Source organism: Ambystoma mexicanum, chromosome 14 (genome assembly GCF_040938575.1).
Source record: "Ambystoma mexicanum isolate Mex_15411 chromosome 14, UKY_AmexF1_1, whole genome shotgun sequence".
Lineage (NCBI taxonomy): Eukaryota > Metazoa > Chordata > Amphibia > Caudata > Ambystomatidae > Ambystoma > Ambystoma mexicanum.
In genome coordinates, this window is record NC_090940.1 from 282,907,525 (window position 1) to 282,922,479 (window position 14,955).

Genomic DNA, 14,955 nt, shown 5'->3' on the forward strand with positions numbered 1-14,955 from the left:
GTCATCAGCTTTAATATTCTACAAGCAAAAAGCAGTCCCCATAATAACACATGAAAGTCAAACAAAAGCGTTACCACTATCAACTAGGTGGGATACCTTAGAAGGTATTTACTCAGAAAGCATTTTACCAGAGCTTACCAAATGCCCTAATTAGATTTGAAGTAGGTCTCACCTCTCCATCTACCACGGTAATTTGGTTAATGCTGTCAACATATAGAAAATGTCTGCAGTCAACAAGAGTCATATGTAATCACTTTCCCATACTTAAAACCCTACTTGAATTACAAAACTCTGGTCCACTACAAACATGGAAGACTTCCTGCTTGACGGCGATGAATAATAAGGTTGTCTCAATAGAAATGTTATTAAATACTCCAGACAAAGCCAAAATCAAACTTTGGGAATGGGACTGGATTACTACCTGGAAGGAATGTAACAAGTATGTATCATTCAAGGCAGGGGCATTTATTATGAAATAGGTGAAGAACTACCCCAGTAACTCTTAAAATGTTCTGATCAAGGTTATGCAGACACATTCCTTCGTTTCCGCTTCAATCTCACAGCAACAAAAGGCAAACTAGCATCTTATAGCAAATCATCTAATCCTGACATAGTATGTAGGTTCTGCAGAATAGAAACAACCCTAGAAACCACCAAACACTTAATAACGGAATGTCCCGCAATTGCAGATCTAAGAGGTTTTTTTACAAATATTTTAAACATCTAACCCTGCTTACCAAATAGGTTTTTTGCGCGAGTCTTCAACACCTCTAAAGCTGGTCTGCATATCGCCACCGTTCAATTTTTAGATTCTTTGAACCTCAATGCACAGAATGTTTCTGAGGAGACTCACGTAGAATAAAAATTCTCATTCCAATATGTTTTAGGAAATAAAACACTTATGATGGCGGTAGCAGATCATGTAAGCCTGCCGCTTCTTCTATGAGATTTGTCCCATGTGTCAGTCCTCGATGACCGCATATTAGACTAGATGACTGTACTACTATAGCATTATCATGTCAGAACGAATTCAAGTTTATTTTTTTTATCTCTGTAAGAAATAACTTTCACTAGACAGCTTGATGATCATAGTTCCTAAAATATCGATTCATGTTCCAAAAAAATAAAATAATAATTGGCTAACAAATGTGGTGATCAGACTGACATCTATGAAAGTGACATCTAAGATAGCTAGTAATCATGCCTTTTATGTAAAAACAATATTGACTCAAATGGAAATCAGCACCAATAGGATTTTATCAGAAGGTTCTGTGATTTATATCTACTATATTATCCATCCATTGCTGTTTTAAAGGACTGGTTGCTTATTTTAGTCCCAATGTTTCTCCTAACCGAGTTGGTGGTCTTAAAAGTTACTAGCTTCTTGCCTTTTTTTCCTTGTATTGGTGATACCGACTAACACATGTAATGACGCCACTATGTCATGTCTGAAGACGATGTCTAAGAAACTTTGTAACTATACCTCTTCACATAAAAATGATAATGCAAATGAAGCCCACATTAACAGACTTATCAGAAGATTTTATGATTTTATCTGCTATGCTATTTATTGCTGTTATAAAGAACTGGTTGCTTATTTTACTGTTAATGTTTCTCTTAATTTAGCTGATGATTTTAAAATGTCTAGTTACTTGCTCCCAATCTGCATATTGGAGACACTTCTTTTAAGCCAAATTGTCCAATTTAATTATGCTAGATTTCACTTTGCTGGGCTATTGATCATTGCTGCGTTTGAACTAGACATACACTGAGAGTGTATGTGAACCTCGTGGTAACAGCTGTGTAATTTCTATACCCCATTCCCTAACAAACCTGAGATGACTTTACTCCAATGGTTGCAAGTGAAGTCATACTGCTAATGAGTTATTAATGTTTCTAACCGTAACCGTGTATCATGTTTTGTAGTTATTTATTGAATTCTGTTTTAAGCTGCTGAATTGTAATGACAAATTGAAAAAGTTGATTTATCAACTAAAACAATAAAATAAAAAATAAAAGGGCATCGGAGCCCGGAATAGGGGGAATCAGGGTTAAGAGGGACTCGCCTGACTTGCATATTTTTCAAAGAACCTTTCGTTGGTTTTTGGTACATCAGGCCCTCTGAATCAAGAGACTTTGAGAACATAAGAGTCTTGGGCACAGAAGGAACTGTGTCCTCGTGCCGAAGAAGCCCAAGAGTGTGCTATGCTCGAGTGAACCGCCTTGTCCCGTGCTGAAAATGTGGGGAAGGGAGGCCAACGGCCTGAACATCGCGACTTATTATTTTGTGAACACTTCTTTCTTTTTCATGAACATTTCCCCACAGTATTTGTAAATTAGCAGTAGGGATTGGCAATAGTTTTTTTTTAATATAGGCCCTTTTTTTATTTTGACGAGACTCCGCTAGGACTGCATTATTATTATTTGATGCTCGTAGCTTGCTGCCATCATAAATTTAGTTTTAGATGTGAGTTTATCACCCCCTTGATAAGGTTCAATAAACACCCTTGAACTGTGGTCACGTGTGTCCGTCTTACTTTGATACCATGCCGTCCTTAGAGTTCACAATCAACTATGGAAAGTCAGTGAGGTTTTCCCTTACAGATGCCACCGCTCGGCCTCAGACACAAACCTTGCTAAAATGGACGCCAGATAAGCGAAAGTACTTGGGAATAACTGTCTCTAGGACTAAAACCAGGTTAACGGATAACTACATCGCCCTGACGAAATATACGAATAAAAAAACGTCTGTAAGGTCACTGAGTGCCCTTTCATTAGCTGGCAGACACTTGCTAATTCAAATGATATTAGTACCTAAAATGTTATACACTTTTGTAAATGTACCCATCTACCCAGGCACCAATTTTTTTAAAGAACTGCACTGTATCCTAGCTATGATTTTGTTGCACACTGGAGCTCTGCGAAAAAAGTGGGAATCAATGGCAATGCCATATGTACGAAGGGTGGGTTCAATGAAACCAACCTGGAGATCTACTGTATGGCGGCTGAAGCACAATTTGACCCCTACTGGTATGACTTGGGAGAAATTCCACCACATGTTAGGCTAGAAAGGTCAGCGACGTAGGGAAGGGAAATGATGACACTCATAATGGATAAACACATATAAGGATGACTGCCCGTATGAGCCTGTCTCCACTACACAGAGCGCCGGGACGCTTATTTTTCAAAGGACAGATAGATAAACTCCATATTACCACTGGCTACCACTGTGGGACTTCCCACACCTTTCCCCTACACACTACCCTCCCCTCTCAAGCCCTACGCTCCTCTAACTCCCTCAGGGTTAGTCGTTTTTCAAAGAAATGAGCTGGGGGCAGATCTCCGTCTTCGGCTGGGGCCTCCCTTTGGAACAGCCTACTGGCCACCTTGAAACTTGAGGAGAACCATCTCTGGTTCCGGAAGCAGCTCAAGACCTTCCTCTTTGCTTCCGCCCTTGCCCCTCTTCTCCCCTGCTGACCTGTTTTTCTCTCTTGGCACTGTGCACCTGGACACCCTCTTCAGGCCTACTTACCTGCTCACCCTGCCTCCCTCCTGCACTGCCTCCGAGCCTCCCATTGCACTGGGTTCTGTATCTGTACCCATACATTGCCCTACATTTCCTCTGCACTTATCAGATATACCCATCTGACTAATCTTGCACTTGCCACTTGCTGGCTGCACTACCACTTTTTCACTGCCTGTATTTAATCATTTAGTTAACTTATTCTTTTCTCTCCTCTGTTCTGCGCTTTCCACTTCTCCCCCTTCAACGCACTTTCCACTTTTTCCCTTCTCAATGCACTTGCGCGTTCTTAATGTCACTGGGCCTAGTAAGATCGTTGTTTTTATTTTTTGTTCTCCCTTGTTCCCCTCCCTTTGCTTGGTCGCACTCTGAAAAACTTGTGTACGAGCGCGATATATATAAAATATATCATATTATATCATGCGTCACTATCCGTAGACGCTGGGAATCCTGGGGTTTAAATGCATAGGAGAACTGTTTCCTGAGGGGGGAAGCTCTTGTCGGTTGAGGGTCTAATAGCAAAACATGGAGACACACAAGTGAGGCTATTACAATACTACCGGTTGGTGCAACGATCTGGGCTAGATGGGACTCATACCATGCTGACCCCCCTAAAAATAAACTGCTAGCCTATATCTCCAACATATAGTTGCTACATTATATCGGGAGGTACTTATTGAGACTTCAACACAAGGAGATCCTTCACGGGAGAAATGTTAGAGGGAATTGAACCAGGAAATAAGTGGCGAACAATAGGGGGCTATGTTGAGTTCACTACATCACTATCTATGAATGGCCGATTGAAACTCATTCAATAAAAACGATTACATATGTTGCACTATACACCATATAAATTTAAGAGAGCATTCCCAGATCACAGTGGTCTATGTCCGAGATGCAGAGAGAAGGAAGCGCTATGCCTGCACATGTTCTGGTCCTGCCCAAACGTACTATACTATTGGAAACAAATATACATGGTAATGTCGCAAGTTATCGGTAAAAACATGGATGCTAATCTGATGGCCGCACTGTTTGGTGAATGGCAAGGCCTTCTGGAAAGTAGGACTAGATCTTTTTTAAATGTTAGTAATCTAGTGGCGAAAAGATGCATACTTAGGAAATGGAAAGCTCACAGTCCCCCGTCCATTCAAGAATGGCTGAAGGATCTAACCTAGGTGAATGAGTATGAGGAACTGTACATATCACTGACTCTGCATACGTCCCGACCTAAAGACATCTGGGGAGAGTTTAGAACATATCTTATTAAGATCTGAATGGAATTATAAAATGTATGAAATATGTGACGAGTGAAACAATTATATCCCTGTTCATACTTGTACTGTACCACACACAGACAATGTAGGCTTGGCTAAAATATGGGAAATCCTTTTGTTTTTTGCTTGCTGCTTTCTTTGCGATTGCTGACATTAAAAAAAAAATGTCTTTTTAAAAAAGATCTGTAACCAGCATTGCCAAAGCAAAGAGGGTGCAATCTAGAAGACAGATGGCCTGCAAGCCAAAGAAGGGTAATTGGAAGAAAGGGGGAAAACACCTGTCTTGGAGAGCGAAACGTAAACTTAAGACATTACCAACAGTTTCCAGGTGTGATAGTGAAAACTCAAAGGTGGCAGGGAAGTTGTCCTCCTTGTGAAGAGTGGAAAGGGGGAGAGGAATATAACCTGCAATACTTGTGGCCAATTAAACAGTGGAAAAAACAGCAATAATGGGTGCTGTATCCTAATGAAAGAAGAACAAGTTACTCTCTTACCTGGTAACGCTCTTTCGATGGGATGGTCCGACGACATATTCCAGATCTATGACAGTAATCACTACAGCTGTGCCGCTTCGGAAAATCTTTCGGCGTCTGCGTCCATGACGTTGATACGCTGTCCTCGAGGGCCTCCGTCGAGCAGACGTCACCGGATGTCATAAGTAGGACGCACGACGCCCGTAGCCTCAGTTATAGTTTTTTCCCAGAACATGTAGCACCAATCTTCTGCCAGTATGACCACAGAAAGCCATGCGGAAACGTAAGCTGCAATCGCATAAGAAATTCTGTAGCGGGGAGGCAGGGAGGGAGCGATATGGAATACGTCGTCGGACCATCCCATCGAAAGAACGTTACCAGGTAAGAGAGTAACTTGTTCTTCGAGGGGATTGGGTCCTCCGACGTATTCCATATCTATGACAGACTCCCAAAGCAGTACCAACGTAAGGAGGTGGGAAAAGAATTTAGAATATACAAACTTAGAATGCCCAATCAAATTGCAGAGTAAAGGACCGCCTTGCCAAAGGCCAGATCCTGCCCATGGATAGAATCTAGGGAGTAGTGACGTACAAAAGTATGGACCGAAGCCCAAGTGGCTGCTTCACAGATGTCACGAATAGGAACACCCCTCTGCAGGGCAGTAGAGGCAGCCATACCCCTAGTCGGATGGGCCCGTAAGCCTTCTGGAGGGTCCTTACCCGCCAGGCGGTAACATTCAGAAATTGCCAAGATAATCCATCTAGGCAAATTCTGCTTAGTCACAGCTTGTCCCAAACGCCTTCTAGCGTAACCAATAAAGAGCTGATCGTCCACTTTTACCCGGGACATGCGTGAAATGTAGAAACTTAAAGCCCTCCGAGGAACTAACCTATGGAGCCTCTCCTCGTCCTTACCAGGATGCGGAGTAGGATAAAATGCCGGAAGAATTACCTTCTGGCTCAAATGAAAATCCGACACAACTTTCGGAAGAAAAGAAGGACAAATTCTAAGGACAAGCCTGTCCTTGTGAAACACAGTGAAGGGTGGCTTAACAGACAGTGTCTATAACTCACTCACTCTGCGAGCGGAAGTGACCGCAACTAAAAACACAGTTTTCAGGGTTAACAGTCTCAAAGGACAAGAATGTAAAGGCTCAAATGGAGCACCCATTAGAAATTTGAGAACAAGGTTCAAATCCCACCCGGGCACCTGGAAAGGTGACGGAGGGAACACATTAGTGAGCCCTTTCAGAAACTGAGAAATTAAAGGGATTTTAAAATAAGAACACCCCTCAGACGAGCGCTTAAATATGGACTGCACTACCAGGTAACCTTTAATTGTACCCACTTGCAAGCCCCTGTGGGCTAAAGAAAGAAAAAAAAAAGACAGAACCACAGGAATGTCACATGAAAAAGGATCCACATTCTTAACCCTGCACCAGTCGCAGAACTTTCTCCAACGGCAACGGTACAGGGACTTTGTTGCCGGCCGTCTAGCCGAAAGCAACACCTCCATCACGTCTTCAGGGAGGTCCCAATCCTTTTACCTCAACCTTTCAGAAGCCAAGCGTGAAGGTTGAGGGATCTGACCTCTGGATGGAGAACCTGAACCCCTCCTGTGAGAGCAGATCGTCTCGGTAGGGAAGACGACGTGGAGGGCAGATGGACAAGTCGAGAAGAGCCGGGTACCACGTCCTCCGGGCCCATGCCGGAGCAATGAGGATCATCCAGGAACCGAACCTCCGTAACCTCCGCAGCACTTGCGGGATGACAGGGACTGGAGGAAATGCGTACAGCAGTGGGAAGGACCACTCCACCACTAACGCGTCTCCCAAAGCTCCTCTTGGAGGAAATTCCCACGAGCAGAACCTTTCGCACTTCCGGTTGACACTGGAGGCGAAGAGATCCACTTGAGGGATCCCCCAAAGGGCGAAGATCTCCAGGAGAATCTCTTGAGCCAACTCCCACTCGTGAGAGATCCCGCTCTGCCTGATCAGAGCGTCCACCGTCTCATTTTCCTCTCCAGCCAGATGAACTGCCGAGATCGAAATTTCCTGCTGGATTGCCCAGAACCAGAGCTGCATCGCCTCCCTGCACAGAGGAAATGACCCTGCCCCCTCCTTTTTGGTGAGGTAGTGCATGGCCACCGTATTGTCTGTCAGAATCAGGACATTCTTCCCTCGTACAGTCGGCAGAAAAGCCTTCAGGGCAAGCCTGACGGGCCTCAGCTCCAACAGATTGATATGGAGTCTGGACTCCGACGGAGACCAACGACCGCTGACTGTCAGCTCGTTGGCATGAGCTCCCCATCCGGTGAGGGATGCGTCCGTCATGATTGTCACCTCGGGCAAGGGCAGCCAAAATGGAGCCCCTCTCATCAAGTTGCCTTCGACGGCCCACCACAGAAGGTCCTGGGCGACCGAGGGCGGCACCTGAACGGGGTCCGACATCCTGCCGGAGGAACCTCAGGTACTTCTTGTGCGTGGCATGGATCGGCAAATGAAAATAAGCGTCCTTGACGTCTAGAGCCACCAACCAGTCCTGAAGTTGAAGGGCATGGAGGACTTTAGAAAGAGTAACCATCTTGAACTTGTCCTTCCTGAGGAGCTTGTTCAAACCGCGCAAGTCCATGATGGGTCTCAGTCCCCCGTCTTTCTTTGAAATCAAAAAATAAGGGGAATACCATCCCTTGTTACTCTCCGCTACAGGCACCAGTTCTATGGCGCCTTTCTCCAGCAGGGATTTGATTTCCTGCGCAAGGAGCGGATCCAGACTCTTCAAAGAGATTCCCTGGTGGATTGTCGTGAGGCCTCTGCCGGAAAGGAAGACAGTAGCCGTGGGCTATGATCTCCAGAACCCACACATCTGAAATAATGGCACACCACTCTACAAGATGCTGTGCCAGCCTTCCCCAACCGGCGAAGCATGGGCCTCATGACTGAGCTGAAGCGGCTGCGGCAGTGCCTGAGGGCAAAGAGGCAACTGCTTGCACGGTCTTGGCACCTCGAGTACCTTGTTTTCTACCTGTGGCACTCCTACAGTTGCCCCTTTGACTAGCAGCTCCTCTCGATTTACTAAAGGACAAGTAATAGGAACCTCCCCTCCATTGCTGTCCCCTAGGACGAAAAGGCGGAGGTTGGCGGACTGCAGCGCCCAACGACTTCGCTGCAGCTTTGGAGGTCTGCAACCTCTCAAGACTCTCGTCAGCCTTGCTGCCAAAAAGATGTTCGCCATCAAAGGGCATGTTGAGGAGGCGGGCCTGAACATCAGGAGCAAAACCCGACTTCCGCAACCACGCAAACCTGCGTATTACGGTGCTCGCCGCCATGGACCGGCTGACGCAATCAACCATGTCCAGACCCGACTGAATGGATTCACACATGGCATTCTTGCCATCCTGCACGATAGCAAGGAAACCATCCCATTCCTCCCCTTCGGGAATATGATCAGCCGCTAGGGAAATACAGTTCCACAGAGAGTGCGTGAAACGAAACAAGGCACAAACAGAGTTGGCAGCCTGAAGCGCCATACACCCAGAAGAAAATACCTCCTTCGCCCAGCCGTCAAAACGTTTGTCGTCCCTTTCAGGAGGGATGTTAAGGTATGACGCCTGCTTTGCGGGGGCCATAGCCGCCTGCACCACCAAACTTTCCGGAGTGGGGTGTGTGGTCAAGTAGCAGGGGCCGCCACTGGCTGTGCGATATTTCTTCGGCAAGGACTTGCTCACTTCCAGGAGACTCTCCGGAGAAGTCCAAGCCGCAGCCACCCTTCTATGCAAGGCCATATGGAATGGCAGCACCTGGTCAGTTGGTGGACCATGGTCCAGGATATCAGTCAGGTCATCCTGCTGAAACTCCCCAGTGGGGGGCAGACCACCCCAGGTAATCCGTGACCCTCGACATCAGGCGCCGATATGAGTAGTCGGCATGCGTGCCAGGCTCAGGCCTACCAAATTCCACCTCCGGAGAGGTGTCGAGCCCACTGGCGTCATGCAATGACTGGCGCTGGTCCTCAAGCTGGCTATGACCAGAAGCAATGTGGGACCTCTGCAGGGACCACACCTTCCTCAGACCCCTCATCCACCTCAGAAATATAATCCAGAGGCTGGAAAGAGGGAACCGAAAAAGGAACAAAGACATGTTTTGCCTTAGCCAAAGCCTTTCTAGGGGGTTCCCCCGTACCACGAGGCATCCCTGCCAAAGCCGCCTCGAAAGGTGTCGATGGAATCGGCGTCGACGTCGAGCGCAGCGCTGACAGTTTTGACGGCGTCGACACAGGCCTCGAGGGCGGAGCCCCGAGCATGTCTCTCGACAGCCTGGGCGCCGATGACTTCCTCGGAGGCAGGGCCTCGAGAGAGTCCGTCAACGACCTCGGCGTCAATGTCTTCCTCGAAGACTTCACAGGTTCTCGCGGTCTCGATGGCATCGAGGAACGGGACCTGGAACAGGCATGTCTAGAACGACCATCCTTGTCAGACCGGGACCTCAAAGGCGCCCGGTGGTCGCGACGACTGCTCAAGACCGAAGGCGGACGAGCGGTGTCTCTAGCACGGCCATGACCGGCATCCTCAGACGGCACAGACGGACCGGACCCTGCGATTGAAAAATCGCCAACATCTCCTTTCGGAAGGAATCACATTCCTCAGGAGTGGAATGCTTGTTGGGACAAGCAACCCGCCAACGGGCGGAGTCCTCGGAAGAGGACAGGGAAGGCGACCAGTGACGGCGCTTCTTGGAGTGCCTCAAAGAGGCAGAGGAATGGTGGGACCGACTCCCAGACCGAGAACCCCCGGACTCATGACGACGATGCTGAGAGTCACCCCTCGAATCGTCCGTCGAAAGACCAGTGGAATGCGACTTCTGGGGCTTGACCACCTTACCGACCGACAGCTTCTTCTTACGCTCCCGCAAGGCCTTCGATGTGAGCGATTTGCAGTCGACACAGTCGTCCGTATTATGGTCCTCCCCGAGGCACCACAGGCAAGCGTCATGCGTATACGTTAACGACATCTTGGACCCGCACACCCAACACTTCTTAAACCCGGACCGCGTGGTGGAAGAAGCCGAAGACGACATGCTTACAAGTAGCAACGAAGAAACAGGTTTGAAGAACCGAAAGAACAGGATTCAGAAGAATCGAGGCGCGCCGAGATCTCCGAAGCGAACACGTTCACGTAAAAAATGGAACTGAGGCTACGGGCGTCGTGCGTCCTACTTATAACATCCGGTGATGTCGGCTCGACGGAGGCCCTCGAGGACAGCGTATCGAAGTCATCGATGCAGGATGCAGACGCCGAAAGATTTTCCGAAGCAGCACAGCTGTGGTGATTACTGTCATAGATATGGAATACATCGGAGGACCCAATCCCCCCGAAGTTGTGAATCTTATTGCTGTTGAAAGTCAAGACTTTACTAATGTTTTGAAGTAACCCACCCCACAGAGTACTTATAGTAGTATTAGGAGATTCGTCCTGGCACGAGAGTACACCAGGAATAGGGATTGTTAGTGGTAGTCCTGGCAGGTTAGTGAACCAAGAAGAAGACATTCAAGTGCTCTGTTGTGGTGAAAGGTTGTGGTGGAAAGAAAGTTACACCATCACCAACGTGTTTGATGAACTGTGGAAAAATCATCCTGACAAAAACATTGTTGTGCATGGAGAAGTAGTATATAGTAGTTGTCTCTCTGAGAGAAAAGGAATATTTGAATATTCATGTGGAAGAATGATAAACATTGTTTTACAATCATGATGGCAAGTGAAACCCTCTCAAAGTGATGAAACTGTGTTGGAAACAGATTTTGGCTATTAGATTAAACATGTGTGTCTGGTATCTTTTGAAGTGGAACTTAACTATTGACTTGAACTTTATTCATTGGAACCTTCATCTGCAAATTCTACTTTTGATCCTGGGGAAGGTGATCCAAACCTGGGTGCAAGAATAATTGGTTCTAATTATTATTTTGTTGGTCTTGAATTGTTTTTGTTGTATGTATAAGTGTGACGGACAGATATCCTTGTGCATTAGAGTGTTTTCCTTTAGTCTAATAGGCAGGGAAATCCACATTAGGTCAAGGAAAGCAAGGCATTTGTCACAACCTTTTAGGTTAATAAAATGGCTTCTTGTGAAAAATCGTTATCAAGTTGTCCACCTTGCATTTCTGACCCCTCACTGTATGCTGTCCGTGCTTTATTTTGATGATAATAATACTGGGCTTTGCCTTGAATTTTGTCTAGTTGCATTATTGAGTCCGGTTTGATCTGGCTCCACAACCTCTGTAATTTGGGACTTTCCAGGCCGTCTTTACAGAGGTTTTTTCCTAAGGTTTACTATGGTTCCATCCTCTCTGTCGACTCAATGTACCGTTTTGGGCAACTGGGCATTCATTCTGTAATAAAGCCTTATGAGGTCTAGATAGAAGGGGAATTGTGTTTTAGGCATTAGGGATTGTATATCTATCATTCCTCAGGATAAAATGGTTTCCCTTTTAATCCCACACCCTGCCATGTGTGTTAGGTGCTGGCCACGAGGTGTAGGGCCTTTCACATGTACTAGGGTTCTGATGTGTCTTTAATCCACTGCACAGTTGTGCAGGCTACCGGTACCTACCTACTTGTTAGGTTGTATGGTTCTCCCTAACTCTGTTATTTTATGTTGGGTGTTTGTCCTTCCCACATATAGACATTGGGGTTGGGAGAGTCCTGGGTATAGGCTTTACTGTTTTTATAATATACTGGTATCTCTTAATACTGTCTATTAATGTTTAAAGTACTAATTTGAACTGATATAATTTAATAAAACAACACATTTAATAGTAGCTTTTTCAGTATATCAGTGTGGTGTATTGCCTGGATGTGTGTGCTTTCAGCCTACACCGAGCAAGAAATCAGGCACTGACTAAGAAATGAAGAGACTTCAGGCGAATATGTTGACCACTTGGAAAAGACTGCTGCTAAATTCCATGTACACCCCCATAAGTGGAGATCAAATTATCCAAACTACAGGTAAAATTCTGAGAGTATAACCAGATGGTTGGCAAAGACCAAGATCTTCTTAGAATGCATTGATGGTTAATTGAAGACGCTGGAGTGCGTAGGAGTGGAGATCTAATGGTGTGCAGCTCAAAATATTGTGGATGAGGAATTCGCACTGCAAGGATTGGAGGAAAAATCAAGGGAAGCAAACTGCATGCTGGATCCTCTCTGCACCCTCCCAAGACGGCTGACAGGGACCTCAGGGCTTATACTGAGGACTTTGTTAAGCAGACATTAGCCCTGGAACCCTCAGGCTATTCGTTTCAAGGTTTCAGTACTTACACGCTGCCTGAAAAAAGAAAAAGTGGTGGAGCCAATTCTGGTGGCACAAATAGGCTTGTGCTCCTTGTCCTCGGGGCCTTGAAGCAGATTCTTATGGCGACAGCCATAAAAGAGTGGGTCTGGTAAGAAAGACGGAGAAATATCACGGCAGGACAAAGACTGATACGTTTTGGATATTTCTCCTCTGTGAAAGATAGTGAGCTGAAGACTCTGGACTAATGTCTGGCAGAGGGACTCCCAAGACCCCCCCCTTGTTATTTGCATATTTTAAGTAATTTTGGGTCTCACCCTAAGTTACTAGGGGAATCCAGACGTGGACCCCTTGCTCACTATTCTTAGACCCCTTGCTCACTATTCTTAGAGGCACAGCTCCGCCCTACTGATTAGGTCCAAAAAGACTGAAACACGTGTCTGGGGTTGCTGTTGGTACTCTTGTTCAGAGGAGAATTGCCTAACATTTCGGTGCTGGACTGCCCCAGGGCAGGACAAAGACTGATATGTTTTGGATATTTCTCCTGTGAAAGATAGTGAGCTAGAGTTAAGGCTCTCGTAACCAGGATTAATGTCTGGCAGAGGGACTCCCAGGACCCCCCACCCCCCTTGTTATTTGGATAATAAAGGACAACCATAACCCTTTTCAATACATAAATATAACCCAAGAGCAAAGATATCAGAACGGAGTTAAGCATTTTAAGGTTATAAGCCAATCCTATAAAAATAGTGACATATTTTAACAAACATCAAGGAATATTCAGTTTAAGTCAAACACAAACTACAGACATCATACCAAATTAAACACAGTGGAGTCAATCAAGTACACAACATAAAAAAAGATTCCTTTTCACTTTACGTACATGGATTCATCAGAAGAGCGACTGCACTCTTGGACTGCTGTTTCCACTATTGACAGCTCGATCATATTTGAAGCCACTGCAAGGGAAAAGTAGACAAGTTCATAAGACATCACAAAGCATGCCGTCTCCATGTATGTGCAGAGTTCAAAACTGATGGGAGGGATTTATCCCCTGCTTGTAATAGCTAGGATGGATTTCTGATATATATGGATGTCAGGTGAATTTTAAGGTAGAATTTGACAACCTCATGTTTTGACATAATTTGGGTATGCTGAATTTGATTAACTCGGCTGCGAAGCCGAACTTTGGGTGCTTGACCTTTTAATTAGCATAAACAAAACTGCCATCAAATTGCATTATTATGGTAATATAATATACTATACAATAATGTTCATGTAATCTATCTCATCTGCATTATAGTGCAGTCCACAGTTCAAATGGATTAAACGTTTTGTAATATATTGTTGTATTGTAATTGTGGCCATTTTGTGTTTCTTCTCTACAGTTGTATAAAACCTTTTCTATTATATTGTTTCTTCTCAACCAGTGACAATGGAGCCAGTGTTTTCCTTGAAGAGGAGTTCGCCTGTGGATTATGGCTTGTACATATTCTGCCAAACCTGTAAAACCAAAGTTCTCATGAGTACAACAAGTGATCATGGACTTAGTACGGTAAAGGCTGCTGCAAGTACCAGAAGGAAGCTAAGGGGCTTGAAGGATATAGATTACATTGATAGTCTTGAAAATGGGTTAGATTGTACTGCACCCACAACAATTGTGTGGCACAAGTTGTGTTACGCACACTTCACGTACAAGAGTAACATTGAACGCTTATAGATAATTCAGGCACAGTATTCGAAGGAAGAAGCAGGTTGCAGTAGCATTTGTGTTGTAGTTGGTGATAGGCCTCATTTGTGAAAAGGGGTGCAACCTGTCAACTGGGACGCATACATGGTCTGCCAAATCACTGATAGGAAGCAACACAGGAACTCAGTAATGACAGAAGAAATCAGTAGTTTTCAAGATGAAAAGTCCTAAGACAGCATACTCTTGGCTGGCGTAATAGACCTCGTGGCAGCTGAAGCCAAATATCATCTCAACTGTCTAAGAACATTCACCAGATCAACGTTAAAAAATCAAGAATCAACCAATACAGACATAGCTATTATATGGCTATGCAAGGAGCTACATCAAGCAGCTGCCAAAGGTCATGAACTTAATTCTTGCGGATGTCTGGGAAAGGAATAATTTATTCATTTTGTGCATTTGTATAGCGCCCAGACACAGGGTGATCACAGTGCTTGTACAGGAATTGTGAGGTTTAACAGTCAAAAACAGTAGGCAGCAGTGAATACAAAGATACAATAAGCGCAATAGCAAAGTTCACAAGATGTGAGACCATGCAGAGAGTCACAAACATAGGGGTGTATCTAGAGAACAGACTCTGGTGAAGACCTGTGCCATGGTATGGAGGCTACTTCAGGTATGTAAGCCATCATGAGTGACAAAATGGGTGTGAG

At 45.3% G+C, this 14,955-nt stretch overlaps 1 protein-coding gene across 1 annotated transcript in view; it reads right to left on the reverse strand.

Moving 5' to 3' along the window:
• Window positions 1–14,955, reverse strand: part of POLE2 (DNA polymerase epsilon 2, accessory subunit) — a 1,095,907-nt gene that overhangs the window by 954,885 nt on the left and 126,067 nt on the right. The window contains exon 3 of the mRNA XM_069637399.1: window positions 13,436–13,511. Within this exon, the coding sequence (XP_069493500.1) occupies window positions 13,436–13,511 (76 nt within the window). The remainder of the gene's footprint in view (window positions 1–13,435; window positions 13,512–14,955) is intronic.